Source organism: Ambystoma mexicanum, chromosome 12, assembly GCF_040938575.1.
Source record: "Ambystoma mexicanum isolate Mex_15411 chromosome 12, UKY_AmexF1_1, whole genome shotgun sequence".
Lineage (NCBI taxonomy): Eukaryota > Metazoa > Chordata > Amphibia > Caudata > Ambystomatidae > Ambystoma > Ambystoma mexicanum.
In genome coordinates, this window is record NC_090936.1 from 610,289,272 (window position 1) to 610,316,460 (window position 27,189).

The 27,189-nt window shown below is 48.7% G+C and overlaps 1 protein-coding gene across 1 annotated transcript in view; it reads right to left on the minus strand.

Moving 5' to 3' along the window:
• Positions 1–701: 701 nt before the first annotated feature.
• MED19 (mediator complex subunit 19) overlaps positions 702–27,189 on the minus strand; it is a 209,072-nt gene continuing 182,584 nt past the window's right edge. The window contains exon 6 of the mRNA XM_069629027.1: positions 702–1,861. Within this exon, the coding sequence (XP_069485128.1) occupies positions 1,793–1,861 (69 nt within the window). The 3' untranslated portion in view covers positions 702–1,792. The remainder of the gene's footprint in view (positions 1,862–27,189) is intronic.

The window sequence follows — 27,189 nt, forward strand, 5'->3', positions numbered from 1 at the left end:
CTACCTTCGGCTCCAGCAGCAGTCACTATATTACACGTGGCTGCCATTTTGGATTTATACTCAGAATTACTAGCATTACTATGAATGGGGTGGATATTGTCCCTACAGAATAAGGTTTCTGGGATGTTAGGGTTTGTGCAAGTGCGGCCATGCAAGGTCTCAAACCACTGAGCGGTCATCATCTGCAAGCTCCATCCTTTTACTGAACCAGACATCCCTACTAATTTTGTGGGATGTGCAGGAGTGCGGTAGGCAGTATAGTAGGTTCATGGACCACATTGTGCTTTGCCCAAATGCGGTTATGATTACCAGAGGATGTCTTTCAATGCCCTAGGGCCAATAGGGTGAAATAAAAAGAATAGGTTAAAGATGAATATTGGAGGCTGCGGTGTTAGCCAGATAGCTCCTCTGGAACGTACTTCACAAAGCAAGAGGTGGCACCCTGCCCCCCAGGTCACCTCAGCTCCACCCATTTGCCTTCAGCATGCGACTTAATGAAAGAATAGTCAAAAATTGACCCTGCAGAACATGGGTGCTGAACGCAAGCATTTCCTTTAATTTGTGTGGATTGGCCCATTGAATAACGTGTAAACTAACTGTAACAAAGTGCACCCTGCAGAATCCTGCGCAGGAGAGGGAGCTAGCCAGAAGCACGAAGTCTGTGGCAGTCTTTATTGTGAGAAAACGAGAGGTAAACAGTGAATGGTCCACAATATTTATTTTAAAAAACATTTTTAAAAAAAATAGGAAAAAGCATTCACCAACATAAATAAAGTCAAAACAGAGGTGGATATGTGACATCCAGCTCTCTTGTTTTCATATCGGTTTAATACACCACATCAAGTGGAGAAACATCACATATCTGAAAATAAATAGAAAGCAGGTGACCGTTGTGAGATTTTTACAATGGAATTTCAGACAGGACCAAGCCCTCACCCTTAATCTCCTGCATCCCTAAATGAGGACTTAATGTGGTGTTTTAAATAACATTTACCGTCCACGCACAGAGAGGTATTTACAGATCTGCGATCTTTGTGAAAACCCCAATGCAGGGACAATCTCGATGTTCAAAAGTGGTAAAAAATGTGGACTCTTCATGCTAGGATTTGCCAGTCAGGCCATCAGTAATTAAATTCTATACATAAGACAGTCGTAATGTTTTGAAGTCCAATCTAGATTTTTGTGCCAATATCCTTGAAAATTCTCAATCCAGGCTGCCTAACAATGTTCATTTTTGCTATACATATACTGGAATCATACTCTCAATGCACTGGTCTTCGTATTGCCTTGGAATCTATGTTTTGGCAGTACACACGGTTATCCTCATGAGCATATTATAGGGTGTGAACTAGTTTATGTACAAATCTGATGCGCTCTGGGAATTTCTTATGAATTATACAGACCAATTGGGTACTATTCAGTAAACTACAAGATGTATACTGTTCCATCTACATATTTGAAGTACGGATCCCTTTGACATGTAAAGCGGGCTAGAAGGTTTTTCAAGCAGACATCCATCTACAGGTCGAGAGCACAAGGAATCCCTTAATCCACCTGGTTGAGATGTTGCAGAGTTCTTTTAAGCACGGTTTGCACTGACCTATGCCCTGGCTTTATACAGTCAAGAGTTACTAAATCAGAGTGCAGGCAGCCATTAGGCAAAGAAGAGGTACTACTGGATGTATCCCCCAAACACCTCAGAGCATCATCCAGGGAAGGCACTAGCTGGTGATGACAACCTGGTTCATCTCAATGTCATCTTGCCAAACTACATGCCCGTGTGCTTGAGCCTCTATCGAAGACTGCTGTTGCTGCTGGCCTGAGAGCTTCCCACTCCAGGGTGATCAGGGCTGTGACGATTCTGTGGGAAAACATCAAAAGGTTTAGTCAGAATTTGGTTACTTTGGCAACAACAATAATCGCACCGCTGTCCCCAATGAAAGACAAGGCCCAAGAATGATCTGCTCTACAGAAGAGCCTCTGTTCATGGGCAGTGAGGTCACAGTGCAGGTGTACAACTGAAGAACAGGCAATGAGGCGAGCACCCGCAAGTAGTGCAATAGCAAAGAAGAACCCTACAGGAAAAATGGGGGCATCTGAGCACAACACAAAACAGGAGTGACCATTAAGAGGCGCCAAGCTGCAACATATGTATGAGAGCTTAACAGGAAAATTCTCACCGTCATGTGAATAACTTCTAACAGAAATGTGACACAAAAGTTGAACGCACAACTGGCAAAGCAATCCTCTCACACATGGCAAGGTACAACTAGAAGTGCAGATTTCTAGAGACGCATCGTAAACAGAATGTGACTTTAGTATGAGCTTGCCATGGGCATGTACAATTTGCATAAAGCAGTGTGATGCTGCCAGGCAAAAAAAACTACAAATGTGAAGGAGAGCATGGCTGTGTTAGGGAAAGAATGTCAAACATGCATTGTTTATTTGTATAGCGTCAAGAGGGAAGACGGACACGGGCACGTTACACTGAGCTGAGCGAGACTTGGTACATCCAGATCAGTAAATGTCAAAAGGAAGGGGCTCCAGGGACTGCGCTAACCTGGCAGAGAAATGAAGACAAGCAAGTGCCGAGCGAAAAAGAGAATGAAGTGCACCTAGAGGCAGGTAAGGCCAACACATGCAGGGGAAGCAGTCACTGGGTGGCAAAGGGCTTAAAGTACACATCTTGATAGCTGTGTGGGAGCCACTGGAAGCAGATGGTACCAGATACATTTGACCAGAAAATTTGTTTCAAAAAAGTGAGTTTTAGGTTTTTTTTTCTAATCTTAAAAGGCATTCTTCTTGTTGAATATAGAGTGGGAAGACATTAGAGGCAGGGTCCTCCTGCACTAATAGAGCACCGTTTAAGTTCTGGTGGGGCCGTGTCTTTTGACGAGGACAGGGAGAAACCCTAGCAGCCTCATGTGAAGCACATTTTGTAGGCTGCACAAGAATTTAAATTCAAGTCTTTTTCTCCATTGGAAGCCAGTGCACGGCATTCAGGGCCATTATGATGTGATTCACACATGTTTAGTGTTACGATTAGTCTGGCTGCTTTGTTTTGTATACGTTGAAGGATGTGAATAAAGGTGTTTGGGGAGGCCAGTATAAACTATTAACAGTAATCTATCCAAGCTGATGCCAAGACCAGGAATCTCCACTTTATGGTGCATATTCAGATTCGTAGGATCGGCAGGTGGAAAAGACTTCTTTTAGAAAGTTCCCACCCACTGAGAGTTTGTAGTAAAAAAAGATGCATAGGTTTTTGGCCACAGCAATAGGTGTAGTGCCTATGGTAGAAGGCCACAAAAGGAAAGGGGATTGAATGGAGACCAAACACTTAGTGATATGATGGGTTAAGTAGGCAGAAGTTTGCAGTTTAAAGACAATGGGCCTCATTACGACCCGGGCGTTAACCATGGCGCTATTAGCACCATGGTTGACGCCGGATTCCGCCATGGTGAATGGCGGAATTACCGCCCCATTCCAAGGTTGGCGGGTCGGTAATTCCCCATTCACCATTGGCCCTTCCCCATTCCCATTCTTGTCCCCATAGGGCTCAATGGGACTGGGGAAGGTGCTAAGTACGGTACCGCAAATTGCGGTACCGTAATTCCCTCCAAGGTCCCTTCCTTAACGGGACCCGCAAAGGGACCTCGTAATTGGGCGGTACCGGTAATCCCTTACCGCCCGGGTCCTAATGAGGCCCAATGAGTTTGTTATGCGCATACAGCTGAAGAGGAGCAAAACAGCCCCTCTCTGGTTGGTCTGTGGAGTCTTCTAACAGATGTGGTGAACAGCCCAGAGCAGATGTTGTGCCCTGCAAAGACTGTCTTGCAAGAAGGACGCAATCCAAATTAGTGCTATACCCTGAATGCCTCGGGGGTGGTATCGAAGTCTTTGCAGCAGGGTGCCATAGTTGGAAGCAAATAGCAGAATAGACTGCAACCCTTGCAAGGGAAACGTGTTGCACAGAAATATGTGATGTGGGAATGCAGTGGAATATTACAAAAGGGAAGGACAGATGGAACAAAGTTTTTCTCAGTGTGCAATAGTTCAGAGGAAGATCTTCACAGATGAACTTGGCACTCACATGGGACGGATTAACATTAATAACTGAATGCAGTGGATATACCAGAGACAGGTGGGTATGTCATACAGTGTACACTTATCAGAGAGTAGAATGTGGAATAAAAGCGTGCACCGAGAAAAGTACCGTGAAGTACCTCTTGGTCTGAAGCTGTGCTCCGTGGTCGACCACTGTGGAAAGTGACCTGCTAAACACAAGCCTTCTATAAGCCAGAATCCAGCTTGTTAACTCTATTTTGGTATAATCCACGCCCCTTTGGGAAGTGGCTTTAAAGGTTGTTTCGTGCGCGAACCAGCGCAAGTGCACCGAGAGAAGTACCGTGAAATATCTCTTTGCCTGAAGCTCTGCTCCGTGGTCGACCGCTGTGGAAAGTGACCTGTTAAACACAGTATTAACCAACTCCAACAAGACTCTTTCTGGACAATCCCACGGACTACTTGCCAGTGTGATAACTTATTTTGTTTTATTTATTTTGTTTATAGCCTTCTATACGCCAGAATCCAGCTTGTTAACCCATTTTGGTATAAGCCACGCCCCTTTGGTACGTGGCTTTAAAAGTTGTTTTGCGCACACCGTGAAGTACCTCTTTGCCGAGGAAGCGAGGTGGAGAGGTGCTCTAACGGTACTGAGCTGACTTGCAGCAGGTTTCACTCAGTGTGGACTCTCAAAACTGATATGCCGTCTGGGCTTGCCCCTCCAGAGATCACCAATGGAAAGAACGTATCATTCTCAATTAACCGTGCCCGAAAGGCAAGCCTTCCTTGTTCAACTCCTATGGTTCGCTCGGCACGGAAATATAATAAATATCCGATTCACCCAGTTAAGTCTACAGACATCTGTGCGTTTTGTAAAGAGCGCCATACAAACAATATCCCTAGCGTGGAGAAAGTGAACCCAGCAATTCTGGCGGAATATGAGGTCCCTTTTGCTGCCGTGACCAGACCTATTGCATGCAACGTTACGTGTGTTGCCTGTTGTAAAAAAAAAATGGCGTTATCAAAACTAACACAACCTACTATTGATTTGTCGCAGGCGCCCTGTCACAACGTTAGCAAAAGTCAAATCATTGAAAATGTATCACTAATTGACATTATGCTTTTGAACAATGTTCCATCTACAGCGCTGGGGGAAGGGGTGATGCAGCCATAATTTATTTGGATCTTGACCCTAAATGGCTGTGGCTTTTCAGCTGTGATGCTCCCTGAAATCTATCAGAATCTCCAGTGATGTTCCCAGATGTCAGCTATTCGGACTCTGAATCAAATATGCCGTTTATCCTTCCGACACCGCGGCGACCAGATACAACATTAGGAAATGCGAGTACATTGCCTTCTATACCACCAAATGATAAACTCCTGGAGGTAACTTTGCAGGCCATGAATATGGTCATTCATTTCCTGAGTGAATTATTTGATTCTTTAGATACTAAATTAAGTCATCAAAGCACTGCAATTGAAAAAATACTTATCTGGCAAAACAATGTCGGAAAATTCCAAGGCCTTAAAGCCGCAGCCACGAGGGTCATGGACCAAATGAGTATTGGGCGAATCTCTGTTGCTCGTCAATCCTCCTTTGATGACATTTCTAAATCGGTACTGATTGAGAACCCCAAACTAGATAAACAACTGATGCTTGCACCTTTGGTTCCATGCATTAGTAACATAATCTATAACATGTCTGATTCTACACAGCAGTTGAATTTAGGAGACAATGATTCGAGGACAATCTGTTCTGAAGTTTTAACAGAAGGAAAACAAAATGCGTACACAATTTTTTTAAAATCAAACAGGAAAAAGTAAAAAAAAAAAAAAAAGCAGAATAAGTGGACTAAAAATCAACAATCGAAAATTAACACCTTTACATCTAGATCGAAACAGTTTTTTAAAGCAATTATCCTGCCTAAAAAGAGTGGAATTGGCCTCTCAGGCGGTTACTACAAAATATAGGCTCCAATCACAAGCTAAAGCAAATACTACCAACCTCATGGCTGAGGATCATCAACTGGATCATGCTCCGTTGGATGATCTGGTCAAGGAGGTATCCTTGCAAAATGCTAATGTACCTATTACTATTGAGGCCAGCCAGGTGAAACGCAAAGACCTCTGCCGCAGTTGGATCATGAGAAATCAAACAAAATGAACTCTCGAGATTTCCATCGGCAAGAAATCCGAAAAGCTGTAGATGCATATATGGCTGGTTATCCTACAATGGCACCTGTAGACTATATGAGAAAACATAGCCAGTCTCCAATGGTTACACCACCCAATAAGGTGACCGATATCTCTTCACAGGCAAAGATAATTTCTAATAGTCAAAGCCATGGGGCGGTGCTACCTACAGGTCAACTCAAAATCCTAAGGGAGTCTGATGTAGGAGAAACAGTACCTATTCCCATACGTCCAAACCCTTCATTACCTAGTAATGCTGAGTATGGTGCCCTGGGCTCCAATGTTCCCATAACTAGACATCCTCCGTTGAGTAATAGTGAAAACTTGTCCCTCTCTGATTTATCACCAGAAATGTTGCACCAAATTGAAACAGCATTATTAAAAATTGAAGGAAATGGTCAACCTCCGATTTCCACCTTGGGCGCAAACGTTCATGAGTCATTGATCTCTAAAACTCCAAAGACTCGAACGTCCAGCCCCATACTCATTACTTCTAACCTGTCGCCCTTTCCCGTACCCTCAATTTAAACTTAATCATAGTTTGGTGATGGCAATATTCTCTGACCTACTAGAGCTTGAAGATCTAAGCTCCCCTGACATCAAACTAGTTGAGTTCATATCTGCGGTAAGACTATGGATGAAGCCAAGAGCCATTCAGAATATCATTTGGGCATCCAAAAAGGCCCTATATGAACTGGGTTTTGTTCTCTCAGCTGAGCAAGACCAAATCTCAGATTCCATCTGTGGTATACAAGTGGTGTCCTCTTCTATTCCATCCATCAATCTCCATCAGCAAGAAAAGGTGATTTCCCAAGACCCCAAATGCTGTCAGTGTAAATGTGGTAACATCCAACATGAACTAGTAGAAGCTAATGAGCATAGTGAAATGTCCCTTTTGAGCTGGAACACTAGAGGATTTAATCATTTCCTTAATAGTGACCAAAGCCAAATTGGACAATTTGACATTGTGCTGTTCCAGGAGACATGGCTCTCTGTACCTCCATCCTGGGATAATCATGATGTCTTCATTGTGCCTGCAATAAAATCTATTGGAGGGCGACCCGCCTATGGTTTGCTTATTGCCATAAAAGCAGATAGGGGTCTAGAAGCTGAATTGTGTGCAGCCCAAATAAGTATATGCTATTGGTCAAGGTGAAGTTCCAAACAATTGGGTGTGCTGTGATTAATGTATATTGTAATCCAGTAGGAATCTCCGATGATTGCTTTATAAATGACAAATACATTACTGGATATGGTAGCATACGATAAATCAGTATCTCCAATCATATTAGGCGATGATCTTAACCTTAATTGCTTGTACGCTAATACATGACATGACAAAAGCAGATTTTATCATTGGAACCACTTGACCAAAACTCGCAGTACGCATATGCTAAATGGATCATATCATTCTGATATTCTCCCACATCCAACATGGAGTAGAGGGAATAGTGTAGAAATAATTGACTACATATATGTGAATGACATTTATCCAAAGGTTTTTGAATTTTGTGTCACAAAGTCTGATTTAGGCGACCACAACATGCTTAAAATGAAATGGTCTGTTAATTGTGTAAATGTGATTTCTTCAAGTGAGTATTGTAAAAGCTATAGGATTGTAAATCCGGGGTTAAATCGCCTCCGATGGTCTGAGAGTGCTCTATGCCAATTTGATAACTATCTGGCTGAGTGTTCAGTGAATAGTTCCAGCCTCCCCAGCGAAGTAGGAATTGCATATAGTGATACAATGCAACTCTTTCCACTTGGTATTTATTAAGCATTTCAAATTTCAACATTCAAACATTTCCAACAAAGAAAACACTGTATTCCCTATTCCCCCTTCCCCTACCACCCACCACCCCAAGACCCCCTCCCCCCAAACAGAGAGCTACATAGGATTCAATGAGCAATACACAAAAAGTGCACGAAGGTTAGAGCAAAGGTATTGAACAAGGTAAGACTTTTCTACAGCCCATCCCCATCGGTAAGGTCCCAGGCAAACACCCAACTACACGAGGCACATTTAGATACCGGCCACCCTCTCCCATCCTCAAATCCAATTCCCAGCTCGAGAAGATTAGAGCCTTAGGGCTTCACATTCCGCATTTAACACAATCGTCCATTCCTGTAAGAAAGACGACATGTTGTCATTGGCTATCGCCACAAGTTTCTCATACGTAAAGATTGCCAAAAGTTTATTAAGCCATTCTGTCTTCGTTGGAGCATGAGGACTTTTCCATTTCTGTGCCAGGGCCATTCTACCCGCTCTCAACATAGCTCTCTCAGGCTTGGGGACACCCAGAAGGATTTCCATGGGGTGTAGGGAGGGACACGTTCCCAGGATACTCTTAATCCAGTTAAGCAGCTCTGCCCAATAGACCTGAATAATCGGACACTCCCACCACATGTGGAACCACGTTCCTCGGCCAGAGCACACCCTGGGACACATAGGGGATACATTAGGAAACATCTTGGACAGGGTGGCGAGGGGCCGATGCCAAGAATTGAGAATCTTAAAATTATGCTCCATGGCCGCAGTTTACAGCCTCCCTTCGTAAATAGCCCTAAAAACCAGCTCCCAAGAGTGATCATCAAGGGCCCCCTCCAACCTCTCCTTCCATAAACGTTTAAACGATTGCCTGCCCTCTAGATTTGCTGTTATCAGGACATTATACATTTTAGAGAGATCCTTTCCTGGATCTCGCCCCCACAAAAACTCTCTCAATGGGAGTCAGAGGACGGGAAAGGGGCACCAATCAATCTCTCTGGGTAAGAATGCCCTTAATTCGCAGATAATCGAAAATAGAGATTGCCTTCTCTGAAAGCACTCCGACAACTGGGTAAAGTCAACAAAGCACCCCTGATTAAACAATTGTGCAGCCCTCTCCAGCCCCTAGTCCGACCACAACTGCGTCCCCCGAAATCCTCTGGTCCCTAGATTAAGCGGGGGGCCCCACAAGGATGACAGTGTGGAAGGCCATGAAGAGAGGAACCTGTTGTCCATATTCGGCTTCCATAGTGCCCAAAGAACCGAAAGGATTGGATGGGATTTGGCCACCGCCTGTAAAGAGCCTGAAGGGGTCCAGAGAAAATCCCTGACCTTATAAGGATGAACCTGCACATCATCAACATATGTCCAATACGTCCTAAGGTCATCTCTGAGATGTTCCAACAACAGCCGCAGCTGAGCTGCTTTATAATACAGTTTACAGTCCGGAAGGCCACAACCTCCGTATGCCTTTGGGAGGGTCAAGTTATCGTATTTCACTCTGGCCCTCTTACCACCCCAGACAAAACGAAGAAGGCGAAAACGGAGAGAGTCAAAGAAAGAGTTCGGAATAATACAGGGGAGAGACGAAAAAAGATAAGAGAAGCCGGGGGAGAATATTCATTTTCACAGAAGCCATACGTCCAAACCAAGAAAGGGTGAGTGGAGCCCATCTATCCAAGTCCCTGAAATGTTGGGCCTGCAGGGGAAGGAAATTTAACTCAAATCTTCCTCAGATCCCTCGGTATATTGGTATCCAGATACCTAGTACTAACACTCTCTACCCTCATCCCAAGTATCTCTGTCATTCCGCTAACCTCCCGGTCTACCATACCCATCGGCATAATGCAGGATTTGGACACATCCCCAAAACAGCGAATTAAGTCTAACAACCGCGGGAGGGAGTCGTGAATCCCAGTCAGATACACCAAGATCTCATCCGCGAAGATGGACAACTTAAATTCACAATCCCCACATCGTACCCACGTGACGCCAGCATCGTCCCTAATCGCAATGGCAAAAGGCTCCATTGCCAGAGCATACAAAAGGGGGGAAGGAACAAGTTACTTACCTGTAACTGTTGTTCTCCAGCATGGGTCTGGCATGGATTCACATGCTCATGAATATTCCCCGTCGTCAGGCTGGGAATCCTCGGTAAAGAAAAAATCAGTGTCGGTTTCGTTTCTGATCTGTCTTTCGTAGTAGTAACCAATCACTGATCTCTGCGTCATACTGACCACAGCCAATGACTGCCCTCTACCTAAGCCCCGCCTCTGGCAGCCATCTTCAGATTTGGTAGCACGTGAAGTGGCAGTATGACCAAGTGAAGAGCCGCAGAGGGGTAGGCGGGAGGGTTCGCATGTGAATCCATGCCAGACCCATGCTGGAGAACAACAGTTACAGGTAAGTAACTTGTTCCTTCTCCAGCATGGGGTCTGGCATGGATTCACATGCTCATGAATAAAGAATACATAGCAGTACACACATGCACAACCACGGGAGGTGGCAAAGGCTCAACATTAAGCATTATATCCAAAACTCAACATTAAGCAATTCTTACCTCCTCACCAGGCTCACCTTAGGCGAACAGGTTGCGCAGCACTGCTTGGCCGACCCTGGACTCCTCCCTGGAATCCCGATCGACGCAGTAGAATTTCGTGAAGGTGTGCGTCGACCTCCACGTAGCAGCCCTGCAGATGTCCAGCAAGGGCACACCAGATAGGAATGCCGTGGTAGCTGCGATCGCTCTGGTGGAATGGGCTCTCGGACGGCCAGGCAGCGGTCGGTTTGCCAACCGATGACAGTACATGATACAGCCGGAGAGCCATCTGGAAATGGAGGCCTTCGAGAGAGCCTTCCCCTGATTGACAGGTCCAAAGTTCACAAAAAGTTGTGACGTCTTCCGAAAACACTTTGTGCGGTCCACGTAGAACTTCAGCGCTCTAGCCACATCCAGCGAGTGGAAAGTCCTTTCAGCCGGCGACAAAGGCGACGGGAAGAAAACAGGCAACACCAAGGGTTCGTTGAGGTGGAAGTCTGACGGCAAATTGGGCATGAAGGAGGGGTACGTCCTGAGCACTACCCTCGTGTCGTGAAAAGTCAAGTACGGGGGCTTGCAGGAAAGGGCCTGGATCTCTCCCACCCGTCGTGCGGAGGTGATGGCCACAAGAAACGCTGTTTTCCACGACAAGAACTTCAACGGAGCCGAGTGCAGAGGCTCGAACGGAGGTCCCATGAGCTTGGTCAGCACCACGTTGAGCTCCCACGCCGGGGCCAGAGCCTTCACCGGCGGGAACGATCTGAACAGTCCCTTCATGAATTCTTTCACCAGACGATGAGACCACAAAGACGTCCGTCCCGTGGTTCTGGTGTATCGGGAGATCACAGCAAGATGAATCTTGATGGACGCGTGCGCCAGTCCAGCCTTGGCCAGCGTCAGTAGGTACGGAAGTACTTGGGGAGCCGTAATCCGTAGAGGGTTAATCGTCTGTGCGTGGCACCAGACAGAGAACCTCTTCCATTTGTGTCCATAGCATTTAAGAGTTGAGGATGCCCTGGCCTTTGCAAGAACCTCTCTGCAGTCGGCCGGTATGTCGTAGCCTCCAAACTCTAACGCTGCAGGAGCCAGGCCTGCAAGTTCAGCGACTTCGGGTCGTGATGGAGGATGGCGCCTCCTTCCCTGGAGAGAAGATCCGCGTCCACTGGCAGCTTGATTGACGGGGACGCTGACAAGTCCAGAAGGTCCGGGAACCATATCTGCCTCGGCCACGCAGGTGCAACGAGGATCATCCTGCACCGTGACCTCTTGAGCTGGTTGATGAGCCGGATCAGCAACGGCAATGGAGGGAACGCGTATAGAAACAGGCCCTCCCAGGGGAACGAGAAAGCATCGCCCATGCTCCTCGGCTGGAGAAACCTGCTGGCGAACCTCCGGCACTTGGAGTTCGTCGCCGTCGCGAACAGATCGATCTGGGGTGTGCCCCACCGTCGGAAGAAGCGGTCCACTAGATCCTGTCGTAGTTCCCACTCATGGCACGAGCGCAGCTCTCTGCTGAGCGAGTCGGCGATGGTGTTTTTTATTCCTGCCAGATGAAACGGCACCAGAAACATCCCTTAGGCGACGGCCCAATGCCACAGATCCTGCACCTCCTTGGACAGGGCTGGGGATCTGGTACCGCCCTGCTTCCTGATGTAGAACATGGTGGTGCTGTTGTCGGTGAAGATCCTCACCACCTTGCCCTTGAGGGACGGAAGAAAGGACCTGAGGGCCCAAAACACTGCACGGAGCTCCCGGACGTTGATATGGAGGGACTTCTCCGTCGGAAGCCAAAGGCCTCTCGTGTGCAGATTTTCGGTGTGCGCTCCCCACCCTTCCAGGGAGGCATCCGTGGTCACTGTCTCCTGGTGGCCGGGGGTCTGGAAGTCCATGCCCGCCGTCAGATGCGCGCGGGTGCCCCACCACCGGATCGCTCGTCGGAAACTCTCGTCGAGTGTGATCCTCTCCTCGAAGCTGCCCGTCGTCTGGATCCAGCGCGCGTCCAGGAACTCCTGCAACGGGCGCATCCGGAGCCTGCACAGGCGGATGAGATAAATGCAAGAAGACATCATTCCTAGGAGGGACTTGATGGACCTCACCCTGGCCGCGTCCGCAACCAGCATCCGCTGCACCTTCCCCAAGATGGCCCTCGTCCTTTCCTCCGACGGAGAGGCCAGAAGCGACACTGTCGAGCTTCGCTCCCAGAAACAGTGCGTCTTGCGCGGGCACCAGGTGGGACTTGGCGTAGTTTATGGAGAATCCCAGGTCCGTGAGTAGTTGGACGGTCCTTGCCGTGTGCTCCACGGCGAGCTCCTTCGTCTTTGCTCGGATGAGCCAGTCGTCCAGGTAGGGGTAGACGTGGATCCCCTCTCGGCGCAGCTGCGCCACTACCGGTGCGAGGCACTTGGTGAAACACCCTGGGTGCCGACCTCAATCCGAAGCGAAGTGCTTTGAACTGGTAGTGACGCCCTTGGACCACGAACCTGAGAAACTTTCAGTGTCCCTTTAGGATGGGAATATGGAAGTAAGCATCCTCCAAATCCAACGATGACAGGAAATCGCCCTCCTCCAGTTGACCCAGGACGTGTTGGAGGGTGACCATCCGGAACTTCTGTGCCTTGATGAATTTGTTCAGTCGTCGTAGGTCCAGGATGGGACGCCATCCTCCCGTCTTCTTCTTCACGAGGAAGTATCTTGAGTAAACTCCGGAGCCCCGAAGCCTCTTTGGGACGAGCTCGATGGCGCACTTCTTGAGCATCGCCTTTACCTCCAAGAGAAGTTGAGGGACGTGATGTTCTTTCCTGGCCACAGGGGGGGCGCGCTGGGCACCTCTTTAGAAACTCGAGCGCGTGACCCTGAGCTAGGGCGTCCAGCACCAAACGGTCAGTGGAGATGGACTCCCACACGCTGACGAAGCTCGCCAGCCGGCCTCCCACCAGGGTGCTTCGGGGGGCCCCGACCCCACGGCCGGTTCAATCCTGCTTCGACGAGGCTTTGCCGCCTTGTCCTCCTTGGCGTCGACGGCGGGGTCCGCCTGACTTGCCTCGTCCCCTGTAAGCTTCCTGTGACGACGAACGGGCCACTTGACGGTAGGTGGAAAATCCGCCGCTGGAACCTTTGGAGGCACCCTGTTTGCCTCCGCCGCTCTGAAAGGGCGGCCGCCGTTGCTGGAGAACCCCAAGAGCCCGGGCCGTCTCTGTGTCCGCCTTGATGGCTTGAAGGGAATCGTCCACTGTTTTCCCAAACAGGTTGTTTCCGTCGAACGGCATGTCCAAGACTCTGGTCTGCACGTCCTGACGGAAGTCAGTAGCCTTGAGCCATCCACGCCGCCTAAGGCACACGCCGTTGCCCAACTGGCGAAATCCAGTGTCAGCGATGTCCGTAGCAATCGTAATGGCGTGGTCCGACGCCACCTCTCCTTCCTGCAAGATTTCTAGGGCTTCCGCCCTCTTGTCGTCTGGTAGGAAGTCCAGCAGGGGGGCCAATTTGTACCACAACTCCCTGTCGTAGCGGGCTACGATAGCCAAGGCGTTGGCCGCCTTAATCGTCATCGCTGCCGACGAGATGCCTCTGCGTCCCATCGTGTCTAATTTCTTTCCCTCGCCGTCCGGCGGGGAGGTCGACGTAGAGGCCGCGCCCCCCCGCTTTCTTCCTGGCCGCCGCAGAGACGACCGAGTCCGGGGTTGGCTGTGCCCGAAGGCACAAGGGGGCCGCGTCCGGGACCCGGTACTTCTTCTCGTACCGATCCCTTCTAGCCGGCGTCGTGGATGGGTTCTTGAGGAGGGCGAGGCCCTCATCCCAAATATCGTCTAGTAGAGGTACAGCGAGGACCGTCTTCCTCTTGGTCTCGCGCCGTTGATAAAGGAAATCTTCCTTCTTCTCTTCCGGGCAGAGCTGGAAAAGCTTGGATGCCCTGGCGATCATGGAGTGAAACGATCCAATCTCGTCGGGCGGGGAAGCCCGGGTGGGAGGTGACGACGGGAGATCCTCATCGTAAACCACCTCGTCTGCACCCGTCGTGGCCGTATCAGTCCCCGTATCATCCCCACGTGTCGTGGACGGGGAGGAGGGCTGAACAGGGCGCGATGGCTGAAAAGGAGGTGGAGGATGAATCCTTCTTCTCTTAGGGGGAGGGCTCCCAGAAGGGCCTGGCTCCGGGTCCCCAGTCGGGAGCGGTTCCTCCGTTGGTGGTAACGGCAGTCCCGTCCTTATCTCAGAGCATAAGGACTGTATAGCCAACAAAATGGCCGCCGAGTTGTCTTGCGGCACTGGTTGAGGGGAGTCCGACGGGCGGTCAGGAGCCCCGTCGGCACCCTAGACGTTCTCGTAGTCTATGTCGGGGTCCCTCCCGACGGGCTGGTCTTCTTCCACACCAACGCCGTGGCTTAAGACTTCGATCAGCTCCTCCTCAGAGGTTGAGGCCGAATCCACAACGACCTCCTGCCCCCCCTTTTTCTTCTCCGTCGGAGGTTTAACGGGGGTCCCGTCGATGGGCATGAAAGAGGACTCCCTCCGCGGTGGCAGGGAGACTCTGGGCCCCGAGGTCGCCACCACTGGTGTAGCCTCCACAGGCTGAGCCAGGGCCGCCGCAACTGTCTCGATAGAGGCCTTGGCCGGGTGGATTAAGGCTTTCACCACCTTAGGTGCGCTCACCGCCTTCTCCTTGGGGGGAGGGTCACCGCCTCGCTCCCCCTCCGATGGGGCCTTCGAGCTCGACCGGGGTCTCTCCAGGAGCTTCGCCGGGTGCTCGGCCTTCCTCTTACCCGAGCCAGAGCGTTGGCTCGTGGTTGATGGCGCCGGGGAGGATGCGCCCTGCCTGGCGCCCGTAGAGCCCGACCGTTCGGCGCTCCCGGTGCCAGCGGACTCGCGGTGCTTGGCCTTCTGTTGGACCCCCGTCGCCGGGGCACCCTCAAAGGTCTTAGAAGACCGCTCGGACTACTTCTTCTCGCCTGACGGGCTCTTTCCTTCCAGCCAGTTGGCGAGACGTTGATGGCGGTCCTTCATGGTCCGCTCTGACATATTGCCGCAAAACGCACAGTCCTTCTCCACGTGCGTCTTGTCCTCATGTAGGCAGTAAAGGCAAAGGGAGTGTTCGTCCTCCTTAAAGACATTCTGAAGCTGGCATCCAGGGCAGACCCTGAACAGCGTCGAGCTTCCCTTCTCCTGGGCCATGTCCGAGGTGGGCCTGAGAAACTTCTGGAGTCCTCCAAAAGCGTGGCTCGACGAAATCTTCACCCTTGAGGGGCGTAGACGAATCCGACACGGGTCCCCGTTGATCGGATGAAGAAACGGTGGAGCTTGAGGCTCTTTTGACCGAAAAAAGAGAATTTTTTCTGAGAAAAAACGTGAAAAAAGCACTAACACTCGAGAGCAATAGTACGAGGATCCCAACACTTGAACGTGCGATAAAAATCTGAAGATGGCTGCCAGAGGCGGGGCTTAGGTAGAGGGCAGTCATTGGCTGTGGTCAGTATGATGCAGAGATCAGTGATTGGTTACTACTACGAAAGACAGATCAGAAATGAAACTGATACTGATTTTTTCTTTACCGAGGATTCCCAGCCTGACGACGGGGAATATTCAGGAGCATGTGAATCCATGCCAGACCCATGCTGGAGAAAGAGGGCATCCCTGGAGAGTTCCTCTGGATAGCGAGAAGCCCAGAGAAGTACTACCATTAACTAGTACCCACGCCGAGGGACCATTATACAGGGCCGAAACCCACCCACAAAATCAGTCACCGAAACCCATTTTACGAAGCACTTTTCCAATATATGGCCACTCTACGCGGTCAAAGGCCTTTTCGGAGTCCAGCGAGAAGAGGTAAGCCTCAGACTCCCACATGGACACCTCATGCATAAGACCCAAAGTTTTCAGAATAGTGTCGGAGCCCTGACGCCCAGGGATAAAACCGACTTGATCTCCATGGACCAACGAAGGAAGGAAGGAATTTGGACAGCCTATTCGCTAAGAGCTTTGCTAATATTTTAACATATAATATTAAGGAGGGAAATGGGCCTGTACGACTGGTAAAAGTATGGGTCTTTCCCTTCCTTCGGAATGACCACAATAAGAGCAGACATCATGGAAGGGGGGAGGCAACCAGTGTCCAAGGCGTCATTAAATACCTTAGCTAGGAAGGGAGCCAGCGTGGACCGGAATGTCTTAAAGAACCGGCAGTGAACCCGTCATCTCCCGGAGCAGTACCACTCTTCAAAAAAGAAATCGCGTCAGTTACCTCCTGGGAAGAGATGGGAAGCTCCAGGGAGGCAGAACTCTCTTGAGCAAGACAAGGGATTGGGAGAGAGTCAAAGAACCGGTCCACCTCGTATTCAGAGGTATAGAGCTTTTCGTAATAACGCATGAACTGTTCCGCTATTTGTTTGTCACCAAGCAATTTCTCACCCCCTCGATTAGAAATAAAGTTGACTTGCCTGCTTTTACGGAGCTCCCTCAACCTCCAGGCCAAAATCTTGTCCGCTCTCTCCCCTTTCTCCATGTAGCGCTGCTTTAGGAACGCAAGCTTTTTCTCCGTCTGACCCATAAGGAGGGCGGACAACCTTGCCCTAAGATTTCAGAGCTTCTCACGCTTGTCTGGACCCATCTGCGTCTTCAACTTGCCCCCCGGCTGGATGGTAGAGATCTGCTCCCTCAACTTAAGCTCCTCTCTAGTCCTTTCTTTCTTCCTCCTATTTCCCCATCAGGACACCCCTCATCGTGGCCTTGAACACATCCCACACACTTAATTTCCACTTCCCCGGTGTCGTTTAACAGAAATAAACGAGTGATAGAGGCCAAGAGGGACTTCCTCAACTCCCCATCCATTAGCAGGGAATCATTACAAACCCATCTTGATTTGCTCCGGGCCAACAGGGGGACACCCAAGGTAACTAACAAGATCGTGATCGGACCAGGGGACAGTCTCTACACTAAATTCAGAAATACAGTCATGGATTGATGAGTCTACAAACACATAGTCGATCCCTGAAAAGGATTGGTGTACTGTGGAAAAGTATAGAGAGGATCCCGGCTGCTCCCAGCAGGGTGCGCATCAACCAAACCCAGCTCCTCATTTACACTGCGGAATGTATCCGCAAACTTAACCTGGGACCTAAGATCTGGGCAGGGCTTTGAGGATTTCCTGTCTTTGTCCGGGTTCAGAACCATGTTGAAATCTCCCCCGACTATCAACGCTCCCTCTGCAAATTCTCTAATCCCCACCCCCCCCCCATCATCTGCCAAAAAGTGTCCTGCCCTTCGTTCGGGGCATACACCCCCACAAAAGTGAAGATACGCCCTTTCACTTCTCCCTTTACCATAATGTAGCGCCCTTCTGAGTCAACTCTATGGGCCCTTGGAGAGAAGTGCGCACTCGGAGAAACCAAGATAATAACCCCTCGCCTCTGACCCATATGAGGACCGAAACATCTGCTGGACACTAGGTTCCTTCCCCCTAACCCAGTGAGACTCCTGCACAAAAAGAAAGAAGTTTTAAGTCTTACAAATTCCCTCAACACCAAAGACCTCTTGGCTGGAGAATTTAAGCCCCGCCCATTCAGGGATCCCACCGACAAGTATTGGACAGAATCACCAATTGGAAAAGCCAATTAACTCATCCGCCTCCCGTAGGAGGCCTACATACAAACCCAGCCCCATACCCCCGTACACAAGACAACCAAAATGAAAGCCATTGAACCCTACAAGTCTTGTAGCTCTAAACGCCCCCTCCCCAACAAACCCAACCCCCCCCTTCTCCCAACTTTTGAGCGCCTGAAAGGACTGACATCCAACTGCCGAGCCCCCAGACCACCATGGATCGCCCCCCACCTGGGCGATAACCCCCTCTAAGCAGCACAATGTTCTGAGCCTCCCCTTTGCAATAAAAAAAAAAGAAAAAAGTAGTCAGGAAATCAATCAGAAGTTCAAGCAGAGATGCAATCAAACTCCAGCGTGGCCCAACCCCTGTAGTCCCATTCCAAGGACATGTCAGCACAACCTTCAACTAGACCTCTGTTTCCCTTTCAAGATGTTGACTGTCCCGGGGAGGGCGGAGTCATCTTTCTATACTTCCGATGTCCTCGGATGCGACGTCCCCCCCAAGAACTCCGAAGATCCTTTTTGACGGCCTTTGTCGGAGCCTTCACTTGGTTGAACATGTCCCACAGGTGGGTCCTCAAGCAGCTCACTCATCGCTCTCTGTATGTCAGATTCAGAGGTGAGAGAGTACTCGTCGCCGTTGACTTCAAAAGAGAGCGAGAACGGGTGACCCCACCTGTAGCGACCACTCTTGGCTTGCAACCATTTCGTCAAAGGCCTGCAGAGTCTCTGGCGCGCGAGCGTAAGTGCTGAGAGGTCCTGATAAATAGAAGTCTTAGCTCCATTCCAGTCAATTGGACCACTTCGGCGAGCCAACTCCAGGATCTTGGTTTTCGCCCCAAAATAGAGAAATTTCACCAGGACAGAGCGGGGACCACCTGCGCTACCTCCCGCTCTATGAGCCCTGTCAATGGTAGGGACGCTGGTATTTTCCCCACCAAACAAGATATTGACAATTTCCTTAACCTTCCTCACAATATCTGCCTGCGTTTCCCCTTCCTGCTCTGGAATACCAAGAAATCTCAGATTCGAGCGTCGCTCCCGATTCTCCAAATCGTCCAGCTTGAGCGTGATCTTTTCCTCCCCCCTCTCCAAATCCGCCAGCCGCATATCAAACTGGGTTTCAAAAAGGTTGGCCGAAGATTGATTAGCTTCAAGGGCCTGGACGCGGTCCTCCACGTCAACCACCTTTTTAATCAAGGGAGTCCAGCCTTCTACCTATATCTGCCCTAAAACCTCAAATCTCCTCAAGCAAGGCCGCCATGCTCCGACTCAGAGTGTCTGCAGCCTCAAGCTGGTTAGTATCCTGCATGGTGAGATCTCCCTCCAGCCGCTGAGATGACCGCCTAAACCTCTGCAGAGCCTGCACTCCGTGCATCAACAACCGTACTCGGCGCACTAACAGAATGCGAGAACCCCCGGGACGGAGGGGTGGGGGGTGAGCGCGCCTCCCCTCTCCCTTCCTCAGCTCCGAGGGAAAACTTCACACCCCCGGCCAGCCACACCGTGGTCCTCTAACTGCGGAGCAGACACCTACCACCCCGTCACAGGAGGCACTCCAACACAGGCAAGACACACAAGAGAGGGTGGCTAGGGAACAGTTCAGGCCCCCCACTTCCTCTAAATAAGGGCCAGGATCTGCCCAAGAGGGGCGCTAGAGTCTCAGAGGCCTCCTAAATGGACGTCCATGCGTTATGTGAGGGGGGAGACAAACCAACATGATCCCTTCAAAGTCCCCCAGGCAGAGGCAATCCAACGATGGGAAAGTGCAGAAGAGTGGACATGTATGCAGAAATTGGGCCACAGGAGGAAGGGGCCCGAGGGACCCACAGGGGTGTCAGTGGATCAAGACTCCAAGAAGACCATAACAGGCAGACTCCATACAAAAAAGATCTCAGGCATTAGTGCATTCCCTCAGTTCAGGATCAAAATTGCAACAGGCGGCCCCTCCAGGACAAACATCCAGGATAGCAAGAGGAGGGGCCAGCTGCTCAGTCCACCGCACACAGAACCGAAGAAGCTCTTACCCGCTCCCCCATCCTCTGCAGGGTCGCTCAGCCCGCCAAAACCACAGGGGGGGCTTCCGGGGCCCTCAGCAGCATCCCAGCTGACTGCAGACCTCCCGGGACAGTGCGGAAGCAAAGGACACCTCCAGTCTCCCGTTCGCCGCTCACCCCACCGTCTCCTCCTCCACCAGCAGCAGCAGGCTCGAACGGGAACGCACAGACCCCCACACCTTCTCCCGCGAGCAGCCACTCCTTCTCCTGCAGCGCACCAGGCCGCTCACCCGCGGCTCGGGAGGTCACCACACTTCACAAGTTCTTCCTCTGCATGCTGCCAGCAGCTCACCACCAACAAATCCTCGTTGTGCCCGGGCCGGCGACTCACCAAGCACACCTCCAGAGCGGCGGTCCTCGGGTGCCCAGGACCGCTGGACAGAGGCCTTCGCTCCGAAAGCACGGGCGTCCAGAAAGCTTTTGCCCCTCCCCCACCGCCAGCAAGACCATCGACGTGCGGTCCTCTCAGCGGGGCTGCACACCAGACTCCGTCCGTCGCCTACCAAAAGGGCTGCAAACGCCAGCTTCCCGGCACTCCTGAAAACCGGGTTTTCGCCGCTTGGACTCTCTACGGTGTCTGACAGCACCAGGGGGGTCAGAGCTCAGCACCCACCGGGCTGGGGGGGCTCAAAATTAAAAAATTACCTGCCCAGGTGAGGAGATCGGCTGACAGACTTCAGCTCATCTCAGCGGCCCTGGTGGCTCCTAATGCAACTCTTTCAACAAAAGGCATGGGCGACTAAACAAAATCAATACCATCTTCATACATTTGATCATGAGATAAAAACTAGGAAAACAGTTTATAGAGCACATTTAAGAGCCGCTTTATCCTATCCCTCTGGAATCAAGGATATTCTCATTAAAAAATAATAAATACAGAAATTGGCTAAAAAATCATAAAGCCCAGCTATATCAGCGTGATGGTGCAAATATGCTAACTACTATTGCAACTAAAAATATGGCTAAAACATGGTCCATTATAAATCACACTACACATGGATCACATAGCTATCCAACTAAGCAATGTCACTTAGGATAAGTGGATATCGCATTTTACGGAGCTCTATTCTCTCCCTAAAAGGTTCTAGATCTTTAACACCATTTGATATCCTAAGAACTTCTACCTTATGTTTGATATGGATATTTTATTTCATATTAACAAAGCTAGCAGTTCAAAAGATGCTTGCCCTGACAGTCTTTCCAATAATACACTTAAACAGCATCCAGAGCACTGGGCCTCCATTTTATTTAAATCTGCACTCACTCGATAAAACTACCAGTATACAAAAAAGGTGATCGGCAGAGTCCATCTAGCTATAGACCAATTTCTTTGTTAGACTTGCCAGGTAAGACCAACTGCCGTCTACTATTGAAATTAAATGCTTGGTCAAAGAAATCCCATCTAATAGATCCCTTTCAAGCAGACTTCATTACTGGTTTAGGGACTATTCCAAACATATTTATTCTCACCACAATTAAGGCTCAATTTGCCGCTCAGAAGCAATCGCTTTATTTAGCATTTATAGACTTAAGAGCAGCGTTTGACTCCATTGACCGCCATTTGCTATTTACCAAATTAAGAGCTCATCACTGCCCTCCATCCGTACTTGCATTGATCATGCTTTTTCACTCTTAAACATCTATGCAAGTACATTTAACGCTTGATGGAAGACTGTCTTCCTTAATTTCCACTAAAGAGGTTTTAAACAAGGGTGTAAACTTGCTGCTTTTCTGTTTAATTTCTTTATCCTCGATATGGGCGCAATTTTTATTGATATAATAGGCGATCCGCCGAGTCTCAGTATGCAAAAAATAAACGACTTGCTATATGCAGATGATTTCGTGCTGCCAACCATTTGGTCTTCAAAACATGTTGCATTCCCTCGCCCGCTATGCACAAGATAATCTCTTGATAAACACGGACAAAACGCAGATTGTAGTGTGTAAGAATAACTAACTACAAAAGCTCCAGCTTTAAGTGGACTCTTCAGGAAATCGTATTACATTTTTTTTCTCAATATAAGTACCTAGGAGTGTCATTTACCAACTCCAATAAAGGGGGTATGTATGAGTTGGAATTAAAGAGTAAACTGTAAGGGTTGATATCGCAAGCTAAATTACTTCATTATAAATTTGGTACATTTTCTTGTAAGCATATTATGATATTTTACCAGCAAAAAGTAATACCCAGCTTATTAGAATGGAGTAGAAACCATACTTCCAAGGAAGCTGAAGTTTTGGGACTTGTTGAAAGCAAGGTTTTGGAGACAGACTCTAAGATTACCATCTTGTACACTGCTACCATTGATACAATTTGAATTGGGTGCTCTATCAATGTACTCTCAAGTTATTTGGAAGATGTCTGCACTATTGAGGAAATGTCTGTTAAATCTAGAAACACCTAATATCCTAGACATAGTAGCCCATCATCTTCTAAAATCGGAAAATGTCTTTCCAGTCAGCTGGTGTAAATTTATACTGAATGCATTAGCAGATGCTTCGGTGACTGGAGATGTTGATACACTCCGGGTTGTGCAAAGATCAACATTTTCCAATATGACTGGATCTGCAATAATTCTTAATGTATTGCATACCAGGATTTTGATGTCTCTCTCTTTGGGCATAAGAAATTCAGATCTATGGCAGATTACTTGATTAAATGCCCACCTCATATACCTAGCCAATATATGAGATTTAGACTTAATCTTTGGCATACTCGAGAGATACTGTATCGATGAAAGCAAATAGACTTAAATCAGAATTATTGTCGATACGGCCTAAATATCGAGCACCCCGAGTCCCTACAACATCTCATCGCAGATTGTCCAACTTTATCATCAATGCGGCAGAGGCTTTTTAGAGAACTGTTTGCTTGGGCTAGTCTGTTGGAGTCTAATGACATATGGAAATTGATCTTTTGAAGTCCCAGATTGGGAGTAAAGGTAGCAATAGTACACTTTCTTGAAGCAATACTACCCAAGTTTGAAGGTTAAATAATGTTCTATTTTTGTCTAACCCTTTTTGCGTGGAAAAAGTTTGTATATAGCATCGGAGGGCTTTTGTATATATTCTTTGTTTTATTGCTAAGAAATGTATATTTCCTTTTAACTAGGTTTTTTTTTTAATTGTGAAATATTATTTATTATTGATATGCATTATATGTTATGTTGGTTATATATTTGAAAAACTGATTTTATCAACTAGCCAAATAAAAAAAAGAAAGGCTTACAGTTGCATCTGTATTTTTTTTTTTAAACTTTTGTTTATTGGCAGGAAGTTAAGACAGGTACAGCACACATTTCACAGAATAATTCAAGAGTTACAATATCACACTTAGGCATTGTGTCACACTTTTACAAGGAATCCAAACTGGGGAAGGGAGAGATGACCAACATTGCGAGTGAGCGTACAGGGCTCAGTGCTTATAGTGAGTCAGGCGAACCCGCCGCGGGCGGGGGGGGGGGACGGGGATTGGAGCTCTACTCAACTTCGTCCTCGTCATTTAGATAGCTGCAGAACTCAGTCCACACGTTCTTGGGGCGGGATGTCGCAGGGAGGAGCCAATGTACTTCTCTTCACATGTCTGTACCCAAGTGAGGGACTTTAGCCACATCTCGAGGGTGGGGAGGGGAGAAAATCGGCGTTTCCAGCATTGTAATATACATTTCTTAGCGACAATGGCACTCCCGTTTAAAAATGTTGACTTTTTGTATTTTTGCATTTTCACCAGTCCATATTCCGAACAGCAGAGCTAGTGGATCGAGGTCCACTGGGGACCCAATTATTTCCGAGAGCGCCTTCGTCACTTCCATCCAAAACACACTCAGCGCGGCACAGGACCAAAACATATGTATGTGATCCGCCTCTTCAGATTTACACTTTGGACATGTGTGTTGAGTTGTGTGTGAATTTCGCCACTCTGTGCGGTGTATAATAAAGTCTATTGAGGAGTTTATAGTGTATGCACCGGAATCTGGCGTTGAACAACACTTTCCTCGTGTGGGTGCACATTTTGTTCCACATACCATCAGTAATTTCCAGTTCCAGCTCCCCAGCCCATATTTCACATGGTTTAGGGGGCACAACTGCTGATTTCCCCAGCAGCATTTTATACAAAGCGGATATTACGCCTCTAGCGCCAGCATAATTTGCTATGTATTTAAGTTCGGGTGAGTCTAGGGTCTCGTCTGGATAGGAGGGCCACATTTTACGGATCACCACTCACATCCTGAAGTATTGCATTAGTTCTAGTGCTGAGTTAGAGTGTTCGGGCCGCCACGTCTGGGGGGTTATGAATTTACCATCCGGGAATAGATCGGTCAGTGCCCGGTAGCCAAGGTTCTCCCAGTGTCGTAGGATATGTTGGTCATGTGTGGGGGAGAGTGCAGGAAAGTGCCATATGGGGAGCCATTTGTAGTACGGGTGTTGCTCATGTTGCAGGTCCAGTATACTGTTCCACGCCCTGATTGTGGTCGCTACCGGATCTGCCGGAGCATCCGTTCAGTATGTACGGTGTAGTAGCAGGGTCATGATGTTAGTCCCATCTCCCGCCAGTTTCTCAAGTCTGACGTGTGGGGGTGGATTTAAGTGTGCATACCAGTGTGTACCATGTGGGGCCTGTGCCGCAATCCAGTACAAAGTTAGGTCTGGGGATGTGAAGCCCACTTTCTCGTAGGGCAGGGTCATGTGTTGGCACCTTTTGCGGACAGCCCCTGAATGCCAGAGGAATTGGGCACACGCCGCGTGGAGCCTTTTGAAATATTGCCTCCCGCGCCAAACTGGTACATTAGCAAAGATAGAGGAGCTTAGAGACCGCAATCATTTTTATCAGGGACAATCTGCCCACCAGAGACAATGGGAGATTACGCCATCTAAGCATTTTGGACTCTATGAGCTGTGCCGTTGTCGCTTAATTGTCCGCCAGTAGGGAGGCCTTAGTCAACGACACCTGAACCCCGAGATATTTGACCCCGCCCGGGGACCAGCATAGAGGGAATTCGCATTCCGGCTGTTGGGTTGTCGCAGTGAGCGGGGGTATTTCTGATTTAGAGTAGTTAATAGTAAAGCCAGAGTAGGTATGATATGGCATTTGTAACGCGCCTATACACAAGTGTTTCAAGGCGCGACGAGGCAGGAAGGGGGAACAAAGGGAAAGACAGACAACGATCCTACTAGGCCAGGTGTCATTCAGATCGCGCAAGATCGGTGCCTATTTTAGTGATGTCATGGATGATCGGTTCTAGGTTTATGGAAGGGTTTCTGATATAAAGTAACACATCATCTGCCTACAACGAGATGATTTCGGGCGTGTTCTGTAAGCTGATGCCCCTACGGGTAGGTCAGTCTCTGACATGGTCCGCCATGGGCTCAATGGCGAGGGCAAAAAGGATGGGGGAGAACGGGCATCCCTGCCGGGCGCCCCTGTGTAGCGCAAAGGGAGAGGACATGATGGACCCAACACCCTGGCAGTTGGACCCGTATGACAATGCATTACTTACCGTAAAAGCATTTCTGATGGTTGTATCTGCTTAGATTCACATGCTGTGCATAGGTCCGACATCCAGTGGTCACTGCGGAGTATTGCATTTTGTTTTTCGTAGTCGAAAAGGGGACGTCGACAAGGCGTGTCTGTAACACTATCCCTATAGTGACGTGCGTTGTACCCACAATCCCTCACGCGTCGAGGTCCCTCTGTTTGTATTTTTCTGCCCTGAGGGAGCCTTATAGACGTGAGTGAGTACAGAAAAGAGAGATATAAAGGAAGTCTATGTTCCTTCCATCCGAGCGGGGAGGAAGGGTGGGCGCATGTGAATCTAAGCAGATACAACCATCAGAAATGCTTTTACGGTAAGTAATGCATTGTCTTCTGATGTTTGTTAATCTGCTTAGAATCACATGCTGTGCATAGACTAGCGAGCAGTACCCGGAGTTGGCGGTGGGTTATGAGAAGGAACAGTAGAGAAAAGATGTCTTAATACTGCCTGTCCCACCTGGGAGTCAGATCTAGAGTGTGCATCTAGACAGTAGTGTTTTGTAAAGGTGTGCACAGAACTCCAGGTAGCCGCTTTGCAGATGGACTCAAGGGGAACATTTGCAATGAATGCTATGGAAGCCCCAGTGCCTCGAGTGGAATGTGCTCTTGGCTTGAAGGGTAGTTCTCTCTTAGCAAGAGTGTAACAGAGAGTGATGCATTGAACAATCCATCTAGATATAGTGGATTTTGAGACCGCATCTCCTTCTCTTCCTGCTGCCACCGAGACAAAGAACTGATTAGTCTTTCTCAGTGGTCTGGTTCTTTCCATGTAGAACATGACAGCTCTGCGTACATCTAGTGTATGCAGACTTTTTTCTCCCGAGCTGGAAGGGTTTTGAAAGAACGTTGGTAGTTCTATAGTTTGGTTTACATGAAATTTCGAGATGAATTTAGGTGCAAACCTTGGGTGTGTGCGTAGAACCACTTTATTTTTGTGAACTGTTACAAAGGGGTCTAGTACAGAAAGAGCCTGTAGTTCACTTACTCTCCTAATGGAGGTGATAGCTATTAGGAAAGCAGTCTTAAGGGTGATATCTTTAAGAGTTGCCTTGTGCATGGGTTCGAAGGGAGGGCCCATGAGTCTGGAAAGTACCACATTTAAGTCCCATCCGGGAGCTGGGTTAGCTATCGGAGGGTGTATCCTTTTTACCCCCTCCATGAAGGCTTTGATAACTGGTATCTTCCACCACGACACTTTAAGTTGGGAAGTGGTGTATGCAGAAAGTGCCGCTAGGTGGACTTTAATGGAATTGAATACTAACCCTGAATCCAGTAAATGGGTCAAGTATAGAATAATGTCAGTAGGAGAGCAGTCAACTGGGTTGATGCTAGTACCTCTACACCAGATAACGAATCTTTTCCATTTGCTAGAATAGCAGTGTCGAGTATTAGGTTTTCTGGCTTCCCTGAGGATGTCCATACATCTCTGTGGGAGTTGTAA